This window comes from Lygodium microphyllum, chromosome 26 (genome assembly GCF_053477565.2).
Source record: "Lygodium microphyllum isolate KBCC chromosome 26, Lygodium_microphyllum_v1.1.10, whole genome shotgun sequence".
Classification (NCBI taxonomy): Eukaryota; Viridiplantae; Streptophyta; class Polypodiopsida; order Schizaeales; family Lygodiaceae; genus Lygodium; species Lygodium microphyllum.
This window is the reverse complement of record NC_141160.1, coordinates 83,345,244-83,369,506: the sequence shown is the minus strand read 5'-3', so window position 1 is coordinate 83,369,506 and position 24,263 is coordinate 83,345,244. Positions and strand designations below refer to the sequence as shown.

The 24,263-nt window shown below is 38.7% G+C and overlaps 1 protein-coding gene across 1 annotated transcript in view; it reads left to right on the top strand.

The window, feature by feature from the left end:
* LOC148013474 (putative chlorophyll(ide) b reductase NYC1, chloroplastic) overlaps nt 1-22,982 on the top strand; it is a 30,000-nt gene extending 7,018 nt beyond the window's left edge. Inside the window, exon 4 of the mRNA XM_087668480.1 lies at nt 22,013-22,982. Coding sequence (XP_087524606.1) covers nt 22,013-22,341 — 329 coding nt within the window. The 3' untranslated portion in view covers nt 22,342-22,982. The remainder of the gene's footprint in view (nt 1-22,012) is intronic.
* The last annotated feature ends 1,281 nt before the right edge of the window (nt 22,983-24,263 follow it).

Below are 24,263 nucleotides of genomic sequence, written 5' to 3'. Positions count from 1 at the left end.
ATTCTCAAATGTCTCTAAGGAGATGATGTGGGCCTTTGCAAACCAATTAGACGTGTCCTTTGGCATTGAGAATGAACAGATTGTGGTGGCTGACCGGTGGCAGTGTGGGTTTGGTCTTGCCACTGCCCTTGTTGGGGTTTACCAACACCCTACATTCCTTGTTGGGGGTTGTTCGGCGGTGTAGGGGTTTGAGTCTTGGATTTTTGGTGTTGTGCCTCTCATCTTCAATCCAGATGTGTCAAAATGGCCAGCTTTTTGACAACGCTGATAATATCTATTTTTCTTAGGTACATTCTGCAATTCAGGTTCTAGAGAGGACTTTGGGAGGTCCCTTGGGTCTCACTAGCTTTGTTTTGGTTTTGAGTTTGTTTTTGATTTTGATTTGAGTTTTGGTTTTGCTTGCCCTTCCCTTGCTACCCCTTCTGAGAAGATGCAATGAGAGTCCCCTTTGAGGAGGTCATACTATGAAATTGATTGAACAACTGAGCTTAACATAGTAGTTGACACTCAAATTCATAGAATATGGGCATAGTAGGCTATGAGATTACCTTTTGCACAGAATGAAAGTATTTCTGTAGTAGCTTGTTAAGGAACAAAGTGACTTGATCATTAGAGGGCTTAGGAGCCCTTGTGGTGGATAACTCAATGAGAGAAGTTGCCAATATTCAGCCAACTTGACTTTCAAGTTATTCTGGTTAGTGGCTTTAAAGTTTTGGAGCTCATGGTTAAGATTTATGCGAATGTCTATCTCAAGATTTGACAACACTGATAATATCTATTTTTCTTAGGTACATTCTGCAATTCGGGTTCTAGAGAGGACTTTGGGAGGTCCCTTGGGTCTCAATAGCTTTGTTTTGGTTTTGAGTTTGTTTTTGATTTTGATTTGATTTTTGGTTTTGCTTGCCCTTCCCTTGCTGCCTCTTCTGAGAAGATGCAATGAGAGTCCCCTTTGAAGAGGTCATACTATGAAATTGATCGAACAACTGAGCTTAACATAGTAGTTGACACTCAAATTCATAGAATATGGGCATAGTAGGCTATGAGATTACCTTTTGCACAGAATGAAAGTATTTCTGTAGTAGCTTGTTAAGGAACAAAGTGACTTGATCATTAGAGGACTTAGGAGCCCTTGTGGTAGATAACTCAATGAGAGAAGTTGCCAATATTCAGCCAACTTGACTTTCAAGTTATTCTGGTTAGTGGCTTTAAAGTTTTGGAGCTCATGGTTAAGATTTATGCGATTGTCTATCTCAAGATGCATAGTGATTAGTCAAGTGCATAGTTGAGGAAAACATCACAATGGGAACATCAATTTTCTGAATGGGTGAGAGAGGAACAAGAATGCCACATCATCAAGGAGATAGGAGGGGTACATCTCACATACTATCCTTCTTAAGAATATTTCAAGGTGTATGTATTAGAAACTTTATTGATCAAATTTAATATTGCAAGTTGAAACTTGGAAGATAGATAAAGAAAATGCCATTTTGAATTGATAATGGAGGCAAGGCCAAACGTTTTTAAGTAAACATTTTGCGATAAGCAAAATGTGTAAAACGTTTTTTCATTGGACTAAAAAACATTTTGCAACAAATGATAAAATTCAAATTGTTCCTTTAAAAAACGTTTTTATTAAAGATGACGTTTGGCAACAGAGGTTTCAACTTGTTATTTTATGAAGCCTTCTAACATTTTAAAAATAGTTCATATTAAAGGTTATGTTTTACAACAAACTTAAGCGATAAAGCTATCAACATGTTTTAGAAAACGTTTTACAACAAACGCTTCAACATGGGATTATATGAACTGAAACCCAACTTGAAACATTTTAGGATCTGCTAGAAAGGCCAGGTGGCATTAAAACGGTGGATCTGAAATGTATCGCCTATTGAAATATGCTTCACTTGTTTCTCCTCTTGTTTTGATGTTTTTGGTCTAGTTTAGGGCCGTTTTAGGCCATTTTGTATATAGGGTCAAGTGTGCCCAATGCATGCTAAGTTGAAATGTTGAAGCTGAGAATGAAACTTAGGCTTTAAGCCCTACATCAGCTCGTCAATAGCAGAGACATTTCTAGCCTTCCATGAGCAGACAACCTCGTATGGAATTAGTGCAGAATTGGGTTGGGGTTCCAACCCTTGCACAATATCCCATAGGTTCCTCATTAGATTTGACCAAGTAGTATAGTTAGACCCATTGAAACAAGTCTTGTTAGTGAAAGTATGCTTGGCTGATGAGAAGGAAGAACCATGAGATGTTGGATAGGTGGGGCAAGAAGGATAGTTTGGATAAGGAGGTGTTGGTGGTGGAGGGGGATAAGGACGAGGAGGAGGAGGTGGGTAGGTAAAAATAGATTGAGTGTCCAAAGGGTGCCATTTGATGCGGAGGCACTGAAAGATGAATGTTTTCATAAGGTATCGATGGAGATGGAGGCATTGGGACACGTGACCCTTGTCCAAATGTCAGTTGGGGCACAACAAAATGATCAAAAGGCCCACTAGGTAATGCCATGGAGGCAAATTGTGGTACCAAGTGATTCACACTTGGGAATTGTTGGGAGGGTATCCTAGGCTGCGAGAAGCTTGAAAGTGTATGAAAGGGAGGATGAGCTCCCATCATGGATACACTACCTAGATGAGGGATAGAAGAGGTCCTAAAGGCTATGCCTAAGGGTGAAGGATCCCCCAGTGTGGTATGTTAAGATATGTGAGATGCACTTAATGGATATGTGAATGGAGGTGCAACAGAGATCTTTGAGATCAAAGGCGTATGTTTCTTCGGAGAGTACTTAGCTCTAATACCATGTAAATAAATGACCTAACACAGAAACACAAATACAATCATACGGTAAAGCACAAGCTGATAATAGAACATGGCTAGGGTTAGGCTAATTGAGAGAAACAATGAACACAATGAATAGTTTGAAATGAATGAATTTGAATAATACAATGCTCATGCAACAAATACTCTATGCAGTGAATGAATATTGAATCTTGAACTCTTGTGTCTCAAGGACCGAGGCAGACATAATGAGTTGGAGAGTATGTTGTATTCTATGAAGTGAATGAATATTGAATCTTGAACTCGTGTCTCAAGGACCGAGACAGAGATAATGAGCTGGAGAGTTTGTTGTACTCTAACGGATCTCGAAATGTAGCAAGGCAGCCTTCGAAGATGTTTGGCAGGAGCAAATTCAGCAGTGTGAAAGCTTAATTGGTGTCATGCAGAGGAGAGAGCAAGTGGCCAAATGTAGAGTTTGGATATGGGCAACAGCATGGGTGGTAGGTATAGAGGCAAAACGTAGCCTCGAGAGAGTGGTAGAGTGCTAGGCATCAATAGATTAGCCCAAAGGTAATATGGAGAGGGTTGCTAGGTGCAAACATAACCACTAAATCAGCAACAGAGCTAGTGAAGGGTTGCCAGGCAGCAAACCCAGGGTGTAGACCTCTTGGATTAGTTGGTGATAGGTTGTAGGGGGAGAGATCAGCAAGAAGTGTAAAGAAATACCCTAACATAGAAACACAAATAACAATCGTATGACAAAGCGCAGATTGATAAAAGAACATAGTTAGGGTTAGGGTGACTTAGAGACAATAAACACAGTGAATAAATGAAATGAAATGATATGACTACTGAATATACAATGCTCATGCAATAAACACACTGTGCAGTGAATGAATACTAAACCTCGAACTCCTGTATCTCAAGGATCAGGGCAGGGGTAATGAGTTGGAGAGTGTGCCATACTCCGAACGGATCCCGAATCGGAGCAAGGTAGCCTCCGGATGTCGAACACCAGGAAACACATCCAAGGAAGGCTAGATCTGATGCAGATGACAATGCAAGAGAGAGAAAGACTAAAAACGTAGGTGAGGAGAGAGAAAGACTAAAAACGTAGGCTGCAATAGGGAGAAAACGGCAAACGTAGGTAGTGGAGAGAGAAAATCTGTTGCGACAGACTGAGGAGAGAGAAATCTCTCAAACGTGGCTGTGAGGAGAGAGAAAATGATGGTGACAGTAGATAGGAGAGAGAAAACTGTAGCGGTAGCAGTCAGGAGAGAGAAAATTGTGCCGGTGGCAGTTGGGGCTTGCAAATGCAGCAGTATGTTGACGTGGCAGGCTGTACGACAGCTGTGTAGGTGGTTAGCAGCAGTCGCCTGGCTGGAAACACTAGCAAACAAGAGGTGGAGGGTTGGAAATAAGCGTCAGATTGTCGATGATAGTAAGGGACAGCTGAGTCTGCGATGTTCTCCGCGAGAGGGGTGCGGGCAACAAGCTGAAAAAACCTGAAACTTGCAAAAACGAGATTAAGGGCTGAATGGAGGGCAATGAACTCATTTATAGAAAATTTAAGCCCTCCCAAGTGGGTTTGTGCTTATGGGACATAGACACTCTCTAGAAACGCATTTCTTTTAAATAAACAAGGTTTCTTCATTAATTAAGCATGTTTTGGGGTTGTTTTAGTAAAGCTAATGCATTTTTAGCTCAATATCCCCTCTCAGGCCCAACAATGATGCCACGAGAAGGAAGGCCAGCCAAGCTCCTTTTTCGTTATATTTTACCCCAAGGCTTTCCATCCCAAAGTAGTCAAAGCATCAGACAAAGGGTGTGCGTTGGCTGCCCAGTGGCCTACTAAGACTACAGAGGCAATGGTTATCTTACCAAGGGATCCCAAGTGATCACCCTAGAGAGAACAGAGCATCGGACAAAGGATGCTTGTCAGCTGCCCAATGGCCTGCCAAGCCCTACAAAGGTGGATGGAATCAACTACGGACTTTTTTTTAAAAGGGCTTTGTAGATTTGATAGATTTAGTATTAAATGAGGGTTGCAAATCAGTTTTCGCCCTATTGAGTATTCGTGACCCAATATGGTAGAGTGATAAGGGATGGTTAGACCCAGGACCTTCACAAAACAAGCATACTATCCCTATAATTACTGGGTTTTGGTGAAGAAGGAAAATGGCTAAGGTGTGGGTATAGCAAATATGTGAAGCAAGCAAGACAAGCTAGGGAAAATCTGCCTTGGAGACTGCCATGTGCAATGCCACGAATATGGTGGATCTAGAGTCAACCACTCCAAAAGATCGAAAATGGATAAATGTGCATAGATACATGTTTACATGAACAGAATGCCAATGCATGGGGTAATGCAAAGGGAGATGCAAGATGTCATGCTTATGCAAAATGCAATGTAATGGTGCCACTTGGTTAGTGCCCTCGCAGGAGAATTGTTCACTTGCCCAAGCGTCCTTTTACAATCATATCATCCTGACAGTGCGGATGAAGTTACAAATGTCCATAATACAATACAAAAGAATAAATGAATGTCTAAAAACTGTAAGCATCATCACTGGCACTATCAAGAGAATAAGCCGTCCCCTCTCAAACTGGAAGAAAAAGCAAGAGTAAAACATCCTCTCCTCGTCAATTTGAAGTAGGGAAGGGTTTACCTAGGCTGATCCTGGGTAGCAGGTATGAAGTGAGCTATTTCAAAGTTGAAGTGCATACTTCTACTGTGACACAAAAATACAGCCCCCAGATCGAACTACCTCCATCCCCAAGAAACAAGACAAGTCATAAGGGATAGAATGGTATCTGCGAGTTTGTAAGAACTCATTCATCTTGTGAAACCAAGACTACGATGCTTGCTTCAGCCCATAAAGAGCTTTCTGCAAGTGAAATACCTTATCCCTCGAGTTCCCTGAAGGAAAAACTAGTGGCTGCTTCACATAGACTTCCTCCTCCAAATAACCATTGAGGAAGGCACTCTTGACATTCATTTGATATATTGGCCATCCGTGGTGAGTGGCTAGCACGAGAAGTAACCGAAATGATGTCAACCGTGCAGTAGGGGCAAAAGTCTCTTCATAATCAATGCCATGCTTCTGTCGAAACCCTTGTACTTATCTAATGTCCTAGTTCCCTGAAGGAAAAACTAGTGGCTGCTCCACATAGACTTCCTCCTCCAAATAACCATTGAGGAAGGCACTCTTGACATCCATCTGATATATTGGCCAACCGTGGTGAGTGGCTAGCATGAGAAGTAATCAAAATGATGTCAACCGTGCATTAGGGGCAAAAGTCTCTTCATAATCAATGCCTTGCTTCTGTCAAAACCCTTGCAGTACAAGGCGAGCCTTGTATTTATCTAAAGTTCCATAAGCTTTTAGCTTGGTCCTGAAAATCCACTTTGTTCCGATGACTTTCTTGTGGCTCGGACGATCTACCAATGTCCAAGTCTCATTTCGTTGAATACTCTCTAGCTCCTTTTCCATGGCAGCTTGCCATTGAGGGTGCTGAAGAGCCTCCTGCCATGTATCTGGCTTAGAATGCGCTATATAATCAGTTGTAAATAGTGGCGCAAATGATGCCTGAGGAGCAAGGCGGGCAGATCTTCTAGGTCCCTTCGGAATGGAGTTCGGTGGTAGGATTCCCGAATCCCGCATGGTTTGCTGGTACCAGCACGGTAACGGGTCCTGTGGAGGGGGCGTTGAAGAATTTGCAGGAATGTCAGGAGCGGGAAGTAGACCAGGCTTAGTAGGCACGATCTTCAATGACGTGGAAGGAGGAATCTGATCGGAATCCAGTACAGAGGATTGCACGATATTCCTCCGAACGATCAACTTATTTGTCCAAGGATTGGCTTTAGAGGAATATCCAACAAAGATAAGGAGACTATCTCGAGGAGTGAGCTTTTCTATCTTATCATCATGTGTGTGTGTGTGTGTGTGTAGGCACGACGCGTGAAGACTCTGAAGTGGGAAATAACAGGCCGAGAGCCAAAGAATGCCTCATACAGGGTCTTTTGAGAAAGAGCCGTAGTCGGGCATTGGTTGAGGAAGTACACTGAAGTGTTAATAGCCTTGACTCAAAGATGCTCAAGGAGCTTTGCTGCGAACAACATAGAGCATGCCATTTCCATTATTGTTCAGTTTTTACGCTCTACAACTTCATTCTAAGAGGGGGAGTTAGTAGAGGTGAGCTGGCGAGAGATACCATGTTGTTGTAGAAACTCAGAAAACTCGTGGGAGATAAAACTCACCATCGCTATCACTCCTCATGCAACCAACACGAGTCCAGTTTGGTTATAAACCAGCAATACCCAAGCAAAAAAATATGTGAAAGCATTTGACTTATGCTTGAGGAAGTACACCCACGTGTATCTAGAATGATCATCCACTATAAAAAAGAAGTACAGTATGCCATTCAAGGTGGCAGTGGATGTCGGCCCACAAAGATAAACATGAATCAATCTAAGAGGCGTCTCAGCACAATGTGTAGATTGTTGAGGGAATGGGATACAGAGCTGCTTCTCGAGCTGACATGCTTTACAGACATCTCGAGCTACAGAGCAGATTAGTTTCCCATTTGTGATTTGAGAGAAGACAGGTAGTAAGTGACGCTATTGAGATATTGCTCATTAGGCATTGAGGCGTGTGTTGCCGTGTTCGCCGTTGAAGAGCATTAAATCCTTTGTTAAGTCCAGTAAAGTCCTATGGCTTCTTCAAAACAAAGTGGAAATGTCCTCTCTTTTGCATTCAAACATCTTTCTGAGCGCTATAAGTCATTGGGGAATTTAACCATCATCGTTGATGAATCTCAGCCAAGCTCAAAATGGATCTTGCCAGACATCGGTGCTTCTCACATCTATGGTGAAAATGGTATTTTCAAGTTTCAAGCATTTACTGTGTATATTAAGGATCAAGGAATACGTATTGTAGGAGACTCACTCTCACAAGACCAACATGTAAATCTTCTTTCTTTTGTTTATTCTAAAATACAAAAGCAACAAGCTAGAAAAGATTATCCTTACATCCATCTAGGATACATAGCAATAGGTATAATCCCTATGTTTAGATGTGGCCTAAATGCCTCGTGTATGGCGGCAGTTCTTGACACCTGTCATATTAATTTACATGATATGATAGTAGGAGCCGCTGTTTCATCTCTTTCAAATGGTCCTATCTTTTTTGAACTTCGTCCCAATTATGTTATAGCTACAATACCATATGGTTTTTAGATGTATGTCTTTAGCAATACCAAGGGTTGTAGAAGGAGTAAATTCATCACAGGATAAAGGTCAAACAATCATTATGAAGTCAGATGAAATTACTCAGGAGATTGTGTGAACTGGTCTGAAATAGAGTTGCCCCATGAATGGCAACTAGACATTTTTTCTATTCAAAAGTAAAAACTTCTCCCACCAAAAGTGATTAAGGTGCAGAATATCAAAAGAAAAACATTGCTACTTCCACAAAAGCAATTGCAGAATGGTTCTTTGCCTTTGCTAGAACCATCTCCTCAAAAGTCAGTTATACAACAACCTCAACTCAGGATCTCACCATCCCAAAGAGCAAATACCCTTAAGTTCCATACTCAGTTATGTAATCATGATCAGATTATTCAAGGAGTATGCCAACATTGCCGCAAGTTGATAGAAAAAGCTGATTCATCTTCAGGAGTCATAAATAATATCCAAAAATTTGAATATGAAGGAAACCAATATAAGGCAGCCCCTTATCTTCATCCGCAGGACAATTCATCTTGGACAGCAGAAATTCAAGCTGAAAATTGGACTCATCTTGCACTTACAAGCTTGATAGAAAAAATAGAATCTTTGCATCAAGTTGCTGACAAACTTCTTCATATCTGTCAACAACTACATAAAGCTAATGTTGTAAGGTCTATTGCAATACCCACTACTCAAACTACCACTGTACTATTGCCCTCATAAACAGTTACAGATTGATCTACTTTTTCAAATAAGAGATTACAAAAAGGATAGACATCTCATTTTGCTTCACCCTCCATAGGAACTCTCAATGCTCATCATGTTCTCTCTGCAAAAGGAAAAGAAAAAGAAATCATTCCCACAGAAGAAGGATCTTCAAATGCAATCACATCTATTCCAGAAGACAAGGATATGTAGTGTTACAAATCATTCCCAGATATTGAAAATGATCAAGAATATGATCTAGAAAGCATTCTCTTAAAAGAAGTACAACGAATCTATTGTCCTATGATAGAAGATTTGGATGAAGAACTTCCTGACATTGGTTCTTCTTACTTTCAGAAACCTCATAATCAAGGAATAGTATGACAGATTTAATAGATTATTTGGAGCTAATGTTTCTAGATTAGTCTGATGATGGTTATCGGATAGCATTTGATGATATTGATGAAAAGGATATTGAAAAGATTCATAGACAAAAAGAAGCAAATAAGGTATTAGACCAAATGCCCTTATGCATTGACTATTCTGAAAAGGATAATGATGAGTTTACTCATAGTTTACATAAAAGACTTGATTCAAGGATTATGGAGCAAAGCATAGAACAAAATCCTCCGAACCAACCATCTTCAGAATTGCCAGCATGGCATTACCATGACCAAGCACATTTTCAAGAAAGAGTTGCATTCACTGCATCTTCTTCAGATAACGATGGAGATAGTGTAATTGAAGAGACATTTGTCCCTATCAATCCACACCAACAATCATCTCCTACTTCAATATTACGTGTCCAGATGAATGTTCACTTTTCTTCTGTAAGTAAATTTTCTTCCATTACAAATCCTGTCAATGTTACATCTACATCAATATCAAAATCAAAACCCTCTTATAATAGCTTCTATAAGAAAATAGGAGTCCCAGAAAATGTTGGATCTTTTCCAATATGGTCTATTGATGGTAAATCATCCGAAGAAATTAAGCTTTTTATCTACATGATGTATGCATATGTAGGACAAAGATGATAGAAAAACCACAGACAAATAGAATAGACATCCTAAATGCAATGACCCATGTATTTGTAGGCGGTCTTAAACAATGGTGGATATCCATTCATCCCCAGGTTAAGCTAGCCATTGTACAACATCAAGACCCTATACAAATTTTCTTTGAATTGTTACTAGGAGAACTTGTTGGAAACAAACTAGATGATATTTTAGAAGCTAGGGAAGCCTTTTTAAATCCAAACTCTGTGATCCTAGATTATACAAAGAATATCTTGTATATATAAGAGACCTTATGCATGAAGGTTTTGGAGCCCATGATAACTCTATGAAAGAACATCTAGTATATTCTTTTCCAAAACCTATTTTTTTTAATTGTAAACAAAAAATGAAAAATGAAAACAAGGATTTCACTGATAGTGTTGGACAAATTATCCAAACTATTGAGCAGACTATCAAGGAAGTATGTCATCAACAGAAAATGAGACAACTCAATCAAAAGTTCCCTCAATCTATCTGCAAAAGAGCCTCTAAATTTGAAGCTGATTTTGGATGTGACAAGTGCCACTGTGATATTTCTTACCACAGCTACTATAGAAGGAAGAACAACCATCAGCATCAAAGACATCATGGATATCGGCTAGAATATGAGGAGAGATCTTCATATGGCCATCGACTTCGCGACATTCTAGAAGATCAAGAGAAATCAGGAAAGATAAGTATCACCAGAAATCTTATTCCAGAAAAGAGAAAAATAAGGAATATGAAAAAGATTCAAAAACAAAGACTTGAAATGTTTTCTTTGTGGGAGTACTTTACACTTGGTAAATTAATGCCCAAAGAAAAATAAAAAAACAAACAAATGCAGCCAAGATCAACATGATGTATCACTATGATTATGATAGTTGTTATTCATATGACAGCTATTCAGATGATGAATATTTCTACAATAGTGATTATGACTGTGACTCTGAGACAGACACTTATGATGATAAAGAAGAAGAAACCAAGATAGAATCTTCTGAAACTGATAGCTCGAATTCTTGGCATACAGCAGAGAATCTTTCAGATACATTGAAAGATATACCTTCCGATATAACTGAAGAACCAGATGATGAAATACACCCTGATAGCTTTCAAGCTATTAATGCCCATAAAGCCCATTTTTCCTCTAAAGAAAAATTTATGGAAAATGCCTTTGTCTCCTCTTCGAAGACATTGAAGAATTATTTTTTAAGAAAAATAAAAGGACTCTTGGCCCAGAAACTAAAGGACAAGCAAATCTCTTTATCCCACACAAATTGAAAACTTTACACCAACCGAGAATAGCATCCGAACTGCTACACTCAGCCTCTTCAGATACTCAACAAGCATGACAAGATATGACTGATGCTTTCTTACAAATGCAACAAGAACTCCACTCACTTTGTAAAATCTACAAAAGGATCTTGCTAAGTCAAATGGAAATAGCTCAAGGAATTACAACAATCTTATAAGAGTTGCAATCTTCAACTACAGGTGATTCTATCCATCGAGTCAACCAAGTAAGATTATCTCAAAATAGAATCCACAAGCTCAATGCTTTAGATATAGATGGACCTATTTCCATGGTTTTTGTACATGTTAAAAATATGCGACAATTTTCTCTTTTTGTGGATGCATTGTTGGATACAGGATCTTTACTAACAATTGCTCCCTATGAACTCTTTTCCAAAAGTTGTATAAAAGTTTCTACTCTCATTATAGTAGAACTATCCAATAACAAAAAAATCACACTAATCCATGTGACACATGCTTATCTACAACCTGGAACAATCAAGGTACCAATAGAAATACAACTCATGAAACAAATGAGGTATGACTTATTGATTGATACAGTCATCTTACAACATTTGGTGCCCTATACTTTTTGGGCTAGAATATTTACAGTGATCTATAATGGAAAACAAGCTGACATGACACTACTCACAAAAATTGGAAGAACTGCTTATTCTATTGCAGAAGCAAATGCCGAGGCTAAAGATAGTTCAAGAGCCCAATGGATAAAGAAAGAAGTGAAGAAACATGAACAGGCTACAACTCAGATACAGAAATACATAAGGACTTTTATGCATGATGATCCTATGGTCTATAAGGAAGAAAGACAAAGGTTTGCAATATCCTTACTTATCCAATCTAATGCAGTTCCTACCAAGGCAGTCCATTCTGGAATGAAGGATGAAGACTTATAGTTGTGTAAAGAAGAGATACTGTCTATCTTGACCAAAGACTTAATAGAAGCAACCAACTCCCTGTGGGCATGTGAAGCTTTTTATGTAAATAAGCATTGAGAACAGAAAAGGGGATAAAAGAGATTGGTGATCAATTACAAACCCTTGAATAAGTATCTAATAGGACATGGTGATCCTATTTCCTTGAAGGATCTTCTTTTGAAGAGATTGAAAAAAGCCAATATCTTCAGTAAATTTGATCTTAAATCAGGATTTTGGCAACTACCTATAAAGGAAGAAGATAGGTACAAGACATCATTTTGTGTCGCTCATGGTCATTACCAATGGACAGTGCTATCCTTTGGAATCAAGATAGCCCCTACAAAGTTTTAAGAATGGATTGATTTCATCTTTGGCAAATTTTCTTTTTGCCTAACCTACATTGACGATATTCTTGTATTTTCAGAAACTGTGCAGGAATATGTAGAGTATCTTTCCCAGTTTGCAAAAGCAGTCGAAGAAGCATAAATAGTACTATCACCCACTAAATTAGTGATGTTTCAACCATTAGTGGAATTTCTTAGTATAGAAATAAACCAAGGACGCATAAAGCTTCAGGAGCATGTATTAACTAAAATCATAGACATGCCAGACACTTTCAATTCAGTAAAACAACTCCAGCAGTTCCTAGGTTGTTTAAATTGGGTCAATTCTTCTATTCCAAATATAGCCAATTATTCCTAGGAACTTTATTCTCTGGTTCGAAAAGATAAATTCAAATGGAAACCTATGCATATAATAGCAGTTCAAAATATTAATAAGATTATCCAAAATCTTTCTACCCTCAAATTGCCTACAGGTCTCTCATTGTTCCTTTACACAGATGCTTCTGACACTGGATGGGGTGCTTGTCTTTGCGAAGAAGAATCGTCAGAATTACATCCATGCAGATATGCCTCAGGAATCTTTGCTACCATCCAAAGAAACTACCCTTCCTACCAAAGAGAGATTCTAGCAATAATCAAGGCAATTAAAACATTTAGAATCTTTATTGAATTTATTCCTTTTACCATTCGCACTGACTTGAAACATGTGCCGGGTACCTTACCAAAAAAGCACCCAATGAAGCCCTTGATGTGACTTTCGAATATATTCCAGGTGTCCAAAATACTATTGCAGATTTACTATCCAAAAAGTCATCATGATCACTTCCAAAAAGATACTACTGTACAATATTCCTTTGTACCCTCATGATGTAAAGATAATCCCAAAGCACCTTTCTTTCCATCTCAGTCCGCACTACCAAATGCTTCCTCATCCCTTTACACGGGAAAACTTTGAGTGGGAAAATGATTTCCAATCTCATAAGTCTATATAAGGCTCACCCATCTCATTGTAAAAAACAATAAGAAGGCAACAAGATAGAAAGAGAAAAGCTAGAGAGAAGTCCAGAGCCAGCCCAGTTTCCTTGTACTCAGTTCAAGCTTATAATACAGAGCAACTTTCTTACCATATCTTTTAAGTTTAAATCATTGAGTTCTTGGCCAGCAAGTTTTGACTTCTTGCAGAGATGAGTGTGAGCGGGAGTTTGCACGGAAGCTATGAAAAGGAATTAATAGAACTTGCTTGCCAAGAACTCAATGATTTAAACTTAAAAGATATGGTGAGAAAGTTGCTCTGTATAATAAGCTTGAATTGAGTACAAAGAAACTGGGCTTGGCTCTGGACTTCTCTCTAGCTTCCCTCTTTCTATCTTGTTTTTTACAATGAGATGGGTAAGCCTTATATAGGCTTATGAGATTGAGAATCATTTTCCTGCTCAAAGTTTTCTCGTGTAAAGGGATGAGGAAGCATTTGGTAGTGTGGACTGAGATGGAAAGAAAGGTGCTTTGGGATTATCTTTACATCATGAGGGTACAAAGGAATATTGTACAGTAGTATCTTTTTGGAAGTGGTCATGATGACTTTCTGGATAGTAAATCTGCAATAGTGTTTTGGATACCTGGAATATATTCAAAAGTCACATCAAGGGCATTCAAAAGAGTGATCACCTTAGCAACCTTTTATTTCCGATTTCATTGGTTGCTTTTTTGGTAAGATACCCGGGCACATATTTCAAGTCTGTGCGAATGGTAAAAGGAACAAATTCAATAAAGATTCTGAAAGTTTTAATTGCCTTGATTATTGCTAGAATCTCTCTTTGGTAGGAAGGGTAGTTTCTTTAGGTAGTAGAGAAGATTCTTGAGGCATATCTGCATGGATGTAATTTTGACGATTCTTCTTCACAAAGACAAGCACCCCATCCAGTGTCAGAAGCATCTGTGTAAAGGAACAATGGGAGACCTGTAGGCAATCTTAGGGGAGGAAGATTTTGGATAATCCTCTTAATATTTTGAATTGCTATTATGTGCATAGGTTTCCATTTGAATTTATCTTTTCGAAGCAGAGGATAAAGTTCCTGGGAATAATGGACTATATTTGGAGTAGAAGAATTGACCCAATTTAAACAACCTAGGAACTGCTGGAGCTATTTCCTTTTGACTTAGCAAGATCCTTTTGTAGATTTTACAGAGTGAGTGGAGTTCCTGTTGCATTTGTAAGAAAGCATTAGTCATATCTTGTCCTACTTGTTGAGTATCTGAAGAGGTTGAGTGTAGTAGTTCGGATGCTGTTCTGGGTTGGTGTAAAGTTTCCAATTTGTGTGGGATAAAGAGATTTACTTGTCCTTTAGTTTTTGGGCCAAGAGTATCTAGCTTAGGCAAATCATACAGGTTTGAAAAGAATTATTGTCAAATCTTATTTTTCTGTTTCTTGTATTTTGATGATGAGGTATTTGTATCCTCAGATTCTTTTGGGCTTGATGAACTTTCTTCAAGTTTCTTTCCTTTCATTTTTCTTGAAAAATCATTCTTCAATGTCTTTGAAGAGGAGGCAAAGGCATTTTCCATAAATTTTTCTTTAGAGGAAAAATGGACTTTATGGACATTAATAGCTTGAAAGCTATCAAGGTGTATTTCATCATCTGATTCTTCAGTTATATCGGAAGGTGTATCTTCCAATGTATTTGAAAGATTCTCTGTTGTATGCCGAGAATTCGAGCTATCGGTTTCAGAAGATTCTGTCTTGGTTTCTTCATCATCATCATCATCCTTTCATTCTTCTTGAAAAATCATTCTTCAATATCTTCGAAGAGGAGGCAAAGGCATTTTCCATAAATTTTCCTTTAGAGGAAAAATGGGCTTTATGGGCATTAATAGCTTGAAAGCTATCAGGGTGTATTTCATCATCTGATTTTTTAGCTATATCGGAAGGTGTATCTTCCAATGTATCTGAAAGATTCTCTGATGTATACGAAGAATTCGAGCTATTAGTTTTAGAAGATTCTGTCTTGGTTTCTTCATCATCATCATCATAAGTGTCTGTCTCAGAGTCACAGTCATAATCACTATTGTAGGAATATTCATCATCTCAATAGCTGTCATATGAATAACAACTATCATAATCATAGTGATGCATCATGTTGATCTTGGCTACATTTGTTTGTTTTTTATTTTTCTTTGGGCATTTATTTGCTAAGTGTAAAGTACTTCCACAAAGAAAATATTTCAAGTCTTAGTTTTTGAACCTTTTTCATATTCCTTATTTTTCTCTTTTTTTGGAATAAGATTTTTGGTGATACTTATCTTTCTTGATTTCTCTTGATCTTCTGAAACGTCGACGAAGTTGATGGCCATGTGAAGATCTTTGCTCATATTCTGGTTGATATCCATGATGTCTTTGATGCCGATGGTTGTTCTTCTTTCTATAGTAGTTGTGGTAAAAAATATCACAGTGATATTTGTCACATCCAAAATTAGCTTCAAATTTAGAGGCTCTTTTGCAGATAGATTGAAGAAACTTTTGATTGAGTTGTGTCATTTTCTGTTGATGACATACTTCCTTGATAGTTTGCTTAATAGTTTGGATAATCTGTCCAACACTATCAGTGAAATTCTTGTTTTCATTTTTCATTTTTTGTTTACAATAAAAAGAAACAGGTTTTGGAAAAGAATATACTAGATGTTCTTTCATAGAGTTATCATGGGCTCCAAGACCTTCATGCATAAGGTCTCTTATATATACAAGATATTCTTTGTATAATCTAGGATCACAGAGTTTGGATTTAAAAAAGCTTCCCTAGCTTCTAAAGTATCATCTAGTTTGTTTCCAACAAGTTCTCCTAGTAACAATTCAAAGAAAATTTGTATAGGGTCTTGATGTTGTACAATGACTAGCTTAACCTGGGGATGAATGGATATCCACCATTGTTTAAGACCGCCTACAAATCCATGGGTCATTGCATTTAGGATGTCTATTCTATTTGTTTGTGGTTTTTCTATCATCTTTTGTTCTACACATGCATACATCATGTAGATAAAAAGCTTAATTTCTTCGGATGATTTACCATCAATAGACCATATTGGAAAAGATCCAACATTTTCTGGGACTCCTATTTTCTTATAGAAGCTATTGTAAGAGGGTTTTGATTTTGATGTTGATGTAGATGTAACATTGACAAGATTTGTCATGGAAGAAAAATTACTTACAGAAGAAAAGTGAACATTTATCTGGACACGTAATATTGAAGTAGGAGATGATTGTTGGTGTGGATTGATAGGGACAAATGTCTCTTCAATTACACTATCTCCATCGTCATATGAAGAAGATGCAGTGAATGCAACTCTTTCTTGAAAATGTGCTTGGTCATGGTAATGCCATGCTGGCAATTCTGAAGATGGTTGGTTCGGAGGATTTTGTTTTATGCTTTCCTCCATAATCCTTGAATCAAGTCTTTTATGTAAACTACGAGTAAGCTCATCATTATCCTTTTCAGAATAGTCAATGCATAAGGGCCTTTGGTCTAATACCTGATTTGGTTCTTTTTGTTTGTGAATCTTTTCAAGGCCATTTTCATTAATATCATCAAATGTTGTCCGATAATCATCATCAGACCAATTTGGGAACATTAGCTCTAGATAATCTGTTAAATCTGTCACAGTGTTCCCTGAGACTGCAGAGGTTTCCGAAAGTAAGAAGAACCAATGTCAGGAAGTTCTTTATCCAGATCTTCTATCATAGGGCAATAGATTTGTTGTACTTCTTTTAAGAGAATGCTTTCCAGATCATATTCTTGATCATTTTCAATATTTGAAAATGATTCGTAACAGTACATATCCTTGTCTGTTGGAACAGATATGCTTGCATTTGAAGCTCCTTCTCCTATGGAAATGATTTCTTTTTCTTTTCCTTTTGCAAAGAGAACATGATGAGCATTGAGAGTTCCCGTGGAGGGTGAAGCAAAATGAGATGTCCATCCTTTTTGTAATATCTTATTTGAAAAAGTAGGTCAATCTGTAACTGTTTATGAGGGCAATACTGCAGTGGTAGTCTGAGTAGTGGGTATTGCAATAGACCTTACAACATTAGCTTTATGTAGTTGTTGACAGATATAAAGAAGTTTGTCAGCAACTTGATGCAAAGATTCTATTTTTTCTATCAAGCTTGTAAGTGCAAGATGAGTCAAATTTTCAGCTTGAATTTCTGCTGTCCAAGATGAATTGTCCTGCGGATGAAGATAAGCGGCTGCCTTATATTGGTTTCCTTCATATTCAAATTTTTGGATATTATTTATGACTCCTGAAGATGAATCAGCTTTTTCTATCAGCTTGCGGTAATGTTGGCACTCTCCTTGAATAATCTGATCATGATTACATAACTGAGTATGGAACTTAAGGGTATTTGCTCTTTGGGATGGTGAGATCTTGAGCTAAGGTTGTTGTATGACTGACCTTTGAGGAGATGGTTCTGGCAAGGGCAAAGAATCATTCTGCAATTGCTTTTGTGGAAGTAGCAATGTTTTTCCTTTGATATTCTGCACCTTCATGACTTTTGGTGGGAGAAGTTTTTTCTTTTGAATAGAAGAAATGACTAGTTGCCATTCATGGGGCAACTCTATTTCGAACCAGTTCACACAGTCTCGAAGAAATCTCTGAGTAGTTTCATCTGACTTCATAATGGTTGTTTGATCTTTATCCTGTGATGAATTTACTCTAGCTTTAAACTACCCCTTGCAATCACTGTGCTTCCCTTGCTGGGGGTAGCCCGATTGAGGGGCTGGGTCTGAAACTTAGGTTTTGGTGCTGTGCCTCTTGCCTTTGATCGACACTCGTTATCAAATTGGCCAACCTTTTGACAATGTTGACAATACCTATTCTTTTTAGGAACATTCTGCCACCAAGGTTTGAGTTGTGATTGGGAGTTTCCTTGTGAATCCCTGGATTGATTTTGTTTTTGAGTGGTCTTATTTTGTTTACCCTTCCCTTGTTGCCTCTTCTGAGAATGAGCAACAAGAGTCCTCTCTAAGATAGTATTCATATGAAATTGATCGAACAACAGTGCATAATGCAACAACTGACATTCAAATTCATAGAAAGTAGGCATGGTGGGCTTGGAAACTATACTTTCCACAAAATTGAAAAATTTCTTGGGTAGTTTGTCTAGAGTGGATGCTGAACTCCCCATCGGTCTTTGCCTTCACTGGAGTGGAGGATCTTTGCTACTATTTGAGCAGATCCAGCTTTGATACTATTTCAAAAGACGACATACCAGCGAGACACTAGGGTTTGTGGGAAGGAAAACAAAGTGAACTCGGAAGTCACTGAGAAGAGAAGAAAAGAGAGAAGAAACTCTGATGAATGGAGTGTTGAAGTTTTGAATCATGGAGTGAATGTGATACAAGGGAACAAGGGTGCCGTAGCAAAAGGAAGATGATAAAGACAGCCATGATCCAGGGACCACAATGTCCTCCTGAAGGGTGTGGGGGACAGTGGAGAGGTTAGAGAGAAGAGGTGACAGACTGAATGAATCAGCCGTGAAGAATGAGTGACAAAGGCAGCCTATAAATAGGCAAGAGACTGTCTAGGGTGGCGCCCGGAGGGAGGGTGCTGGTTGTGTAGGGTGGTGCCCCATTGTGGGTGCCCAGCCCCTTTTTGGGGCTGTCCATTGTGAAACCATAAATGCAAAATGCAAAACGCAAAATGCAAGGTGTGGGGGATAGTGGAGAGGTTAGAGAGAAGAGGTGATGGACTGAATGAATCAGCCGTGAAGAATGAGTGACGAAGGCAGCCTATAAATAGGCAAGAGATTGTCTAGGGCGGCCGGAGGGAGGGTGCCGGCAAGAGATTGTCTAGGGTGGCGGCCGGAGGGAGGGTGCCGACTGTGTAGGGTGGTGCCCCATTGTGGGCGCCCAGCCCCTTTTTGGGGCTGTCCATTGTGAAACCATAAATGCAAAACGCAAAATGCAAACTACAGATAAAGGGCTTCTCAACAAAAGCATCATTAGATCTCCTCTCATATGTATCCAACAAGAAAAGGCCTTTATACAAAGTGCTTGACAAGAGTATAATCAAGCTCTTGGTCTCCCCCAATTCACTTGTCATCTTGAAAGATGACTTGAAACCCTTGCTCATTGAATGCTGAAATTGATAAAGAGGCATTTTGTAATTCCAAGCACAAACAATACATCTAAAAGCATAAAGTCTTATCCATTTGCAATATCAATCAGCACTAAACAATGCTGCAGACATCATAGTTAGAGTTATTTGTATATGTAACTCTCTTTTCTGTAGGGATTGAATGCACATATGTAAATAGACACTTCCTTGAAGTAATATGCTTCGATGCCCCATTGTCAAGTACCATGTATGCTGGATCTCAACAACATTAAATGCAGAATTAGCCATAGAACTGTCATAAATACATGTCAAAAATGCTTAATTCTCCTCAACAAAGTTAGTTGTAGCATGCCCATCTGAAGACGGAGTAGTGGATATCTCTTTGACAGCCCAACTAGAGTCTTTTTGCTTCTCCTTGGCCACTCTTTTTCTCCATTCTTCAATGTAAGATGGCTGTCCCACATCAGTCCTTGGCTGATTTTTCACTAGCTGCTTTGCTTTTTCTTTCCCTTTGTATATGCAAAGCATGGCCACATCACTTCAACACATAGCAACATTCTTCCTAGTTTGTTCCTCTTGCAGCATTTGTTAATTCCATGAATGGGGCTGTTGTGCCCCCCTTACAAATTCAACGAAGTGTGAAATCCAAGATAAGACTCTGGAAGAGAGTTTAAGGTGATGTTTATCATCTCATCATCTATTAGCACCTCATCGATATTCAATAGCTGCTATCTAATCCTAAATGTAGGTGAGGTGATCTGTTATAGCATCACCCTCATCCATATGTGCATTTCCAATTCTCTTCTCTAGTAAGAGATTCTAGCTTCATTGCATGTTGCTAACATCTGTTCCACAATATCCAAGCTACGTTTGAGGTATATTGCATGACTGGTTATGAGGGATAATTGCCCTCTTCACTAAAAGAGCAATCAAAGATAAAGCTTGTGAATCCCATTTCTTATGTTCTTTTGTAGGAGGAACATGGGTAGTAGGACAACTTGCTGTCCTCTAGCCCTTCTTTGAGGTGTCTGAGGTGCAAACCCTCTTGGTCAAGCTGCGTCGCGAGTCAAAAAATCCCAAGGACTTTGCAACAAGTAGATTGTACACCATAAAACTCCACAAGGAGTAGTTGGTGCCGTCCAATTTATCCTTTGGAGTGACGACACCCAAAATGTTGCCATGGCCATTTTGACCTTGCTGAGCCATTGCTGCAATAAATGCACAAACTGCAACCAAACACTTCCAAGCTAAAGTGCAAAATGTACTCTCACAAGTACTGAGATCCCAACATGGGGTGTAAATGCAAGTACTAAAATTGTCCTCAACTATCAAGTGCCTTGAAATGCGTACCAAGATTGCACAAAACAGTACCAAAATTGCAATACACAGCAATTTGCTGCTGTACCAATGCATTTGCCTTGGAATGTGTGTCAAATACAAATTTCAGTAATTTAATGCTGAAAATCATCAAATTTTCAGACATTTCTCTGCCAAATTTGATCCAAACAGCAATTGAATGCTGTTGTTATACCTGTTTGCTGCCTTGGGATACGTGCCAAGCAAAATCCCGAAACTTTTTTGACAAAATTTCAAGAAATAGAACACTTTATACTTATAGCCTTAGATTTTGGTATAATGTCTCCTCTTGATTAACACAAACAACTGGCAACTAGACTTCATCTTGGGATGTGTCTCACACCAAATATCAATGTGAAAGAAATTGTGCAATGTTGGCAATTTTGGTGAAGATTCATGCATGCGAGTTTGAATTGGGCAAAAGCCCCAAATTTCCTCTAAGAAATTTTAAGAAAATTTAGGAATTGAGCAAGTCGATCAGAAACCCCCAAATTTCTTGGCACCAAGTGTGAGAAATTGAAAATTCCTTTGAAATGGGGAATGAGACCAGCAAGATGGATGAGAAATTGCAGAAATTTTCAAAAACCCCCAAATTCAAAGAGTAGGGTTTTTGCAAGGTTTTTTAGATATGTAGAAAATGACGAGCGAGGTTGAGAAAATGGCAGGCAGAGCTGAGGATTGGGTGTAGGCTGAAAACATCATCTTCTCTTCCAAAACAACTCCTCCCTCCAAACACTAGCTCCTCTTCCTTTGTTGGACTTCATGTGGGTGACATTGGTTGAGTGGTGACGAGATAGAAGCCATGTGTAGCTTTGATGCCAACTGTTGTTGGGGGGGGGGGGGACAGAGGCAGCAGTCCCACATTCGAAAGGTGGAAGTACTTGAATGATGGGATGAAAGTTAGATGAAAGTGTTAACATGTTTCTTTGTGATGTTTGTAAATTGGTTAAAGAGCGTTTCATTGGCAAACGGCTGCATATCTTGCACTGGTCCGATTATTTTATAAGAAGCATCTCTGTATTATTGATGGTGCATTTGCTTTGTCCCTTCGGTGATGCTTATGTGTGCAAGGGTAGGGTGTTTTGGAAGTGTAAACGTGATTGGGAACAACAATGTAGTTTGCAATTAACAGATCCTCCTTTTTGTTCTCAACATGAGTGATTCTGATTTCTGGTTGCAACTTTGCCATGATGCCCACTCTCTACTCTGTCAACATGTTTTCAGGAATCAGGAGCATTGGGGTCCACAACCTTTCACCTGGGATGGTTCTAACAGATTTGCTTATGAAAGACTCTACTCCATTATCTCGGCGCTTCTTCAATGTATTGGCTGAGGAGCCTGACACAGTTGCAGCAGCATTGGTACCTCTGATTTGCAGTGTAGAGGGTTCAGGTCAAAGCATTGAGTATTTATCTCCCTTGTCTGCTCTTGTGAAAGTGTTACTGGGTTGCCCCCAGATAATACAAGGAGGTCGTTTCTTTGACAAAAACGGAGACCGAGTGAAAGCAGAGGGATGTAGCTACCAGCATAATGGAGTGAAAAATCTGTTCTGATCTCTCTCTCTCTCTCTCTCTCTCTTGTGTCTGTCCGTCTCTTGCACACAGCACGGTGGCAAGTGTCTTGCATGCTAACTTTGTAAATCTGTCTGAATGTATTACCAGGAGTTTATGCCCGATAGCCAGCCAGAAGGTAGTCACAGGCTCCGATGTCGCCGTAGCACAAGCAAAAAGACGGAAAATTAGCAGCCTGATATACGCGTACACGATAAAGCTAAAGCCCACATGGTTTGTCCCAAAGATGATGGTCGGGACAAAGGCGATTGCCTAGCGGTTGCACCTTTGGCTCATGTTCGCAAGATTTTAAGACGTGCTAAATGGCTAGATTCTTGAAGAAGAGGTAATTGTTCAGCACACTTTGTATTTTCACCTAGCAAGCCATTGGATAGCAAGATTCCTAAAGGTGTGGTCTAACATATAATGTGCTCCTATTAGGACTATTCTAAAAACCATGTGCAGTAAAATATGTATGTATCTTCTCATACCAGGCCCAAGGTGCTTACTTTAGACTATACAAAGCCTCTTTTAGTTTAGACACTTTGTTTTCTTGCCCCTTCTGCAAAAAACCGCAAGGTTGAAAACCATACACTTCCTCATGTAAATCACCATTCAAAAATGCAATTTTAATATTTCACTAACAGACATTCCAACCATTACGTAAATACTATGAATAGTTATCATATGGCAAGTGGAAGCAAAGGTCTCATCAAAATCAATGACCTTCTAGTGAGTGTAATCCTTTGCCACAAGTCAAGCTTTGTACCAATCAACACTACCATCTAGCTTGCATTTTAACTTGCAAATCCACTTCCACCAATGGCTTTCTTGTCAGCATCAAAACACATAAGAATCAAGTATCATTTTTATAGTACTGTTATACTCAGATTGAATAGCAGCCATTCAATTTTCTAAATTTTGTGCCTTCAAAAGTCAGGTTCATTCTCATCACATAAACTAGAAATAACCAACGCATAACAATCTGATGCATAAGAGGCACTAAGAGATCCCTAATGAGTATGACTAAACTGTGTATCCAACTAATTGTCATGCAATGTTTACACCAGCCATTCTTGGCATAGTCCTAGATTGCTCAATCTATACCTTTTCATTTGTTTATTTGATCTACATTATTATGAGAGACTTGTGTAGGCCAAATAATTGTATCATTTAGTATTGTATGTGATTGCACATCCACCTTGAAAAGAGACAACAAAGTGTAATGGGGATCCTTTGAACATACATAAATCTTTTTCACACATGAAAATAAATGAGATTGAGTAGCATCGTCCAAAAATACAACATTATGCCCAACCATGATGCTTACTTTGTGGATGGTATAATTTATAGCATTTGCTTTCATTACTACACCTAACAAAAATACATTTTATAGCTTGGTCATTATTTTTTTTAAAAAAACACTAGAATTAAGCATGAGCTAAGAAATAAAAAACATACAAGTGAGTCACAAATGGTTTTTTTTACCATACCAAGCATCATAGGGAGTGATAGATGGCAAAGCCTTAGTGGAACACATATTAAGTACATAGGCTCCATACAAAATAGCTTCAAGATAGAAACTATGTGGCAAAGCTTGACTCTTCATTATACATTATGCAATCTCCATGAGTGATATGTTTTTCCTCTCAGTTGCTATACAATTCTCTTGTGGTTGGCATTGTACATTGGTCTTTTATCACATGTTCAACCCAATATGCATTCAATTCCTTAGATATATACTCTCCCTCTCGATTGAATCGGAGAGTGCTTTTCATTTTGAGAAATTTTTAGCCATTCTAACAAACTACTTGAAGCACAAAATACTTTGGCCTTAGCTTTTACACTATATACCCATGCATATCTAAAGTAGTCATTAATGAAAGTCACGAAGTGCATGTAGTCACTATAAGATGTTTACATTG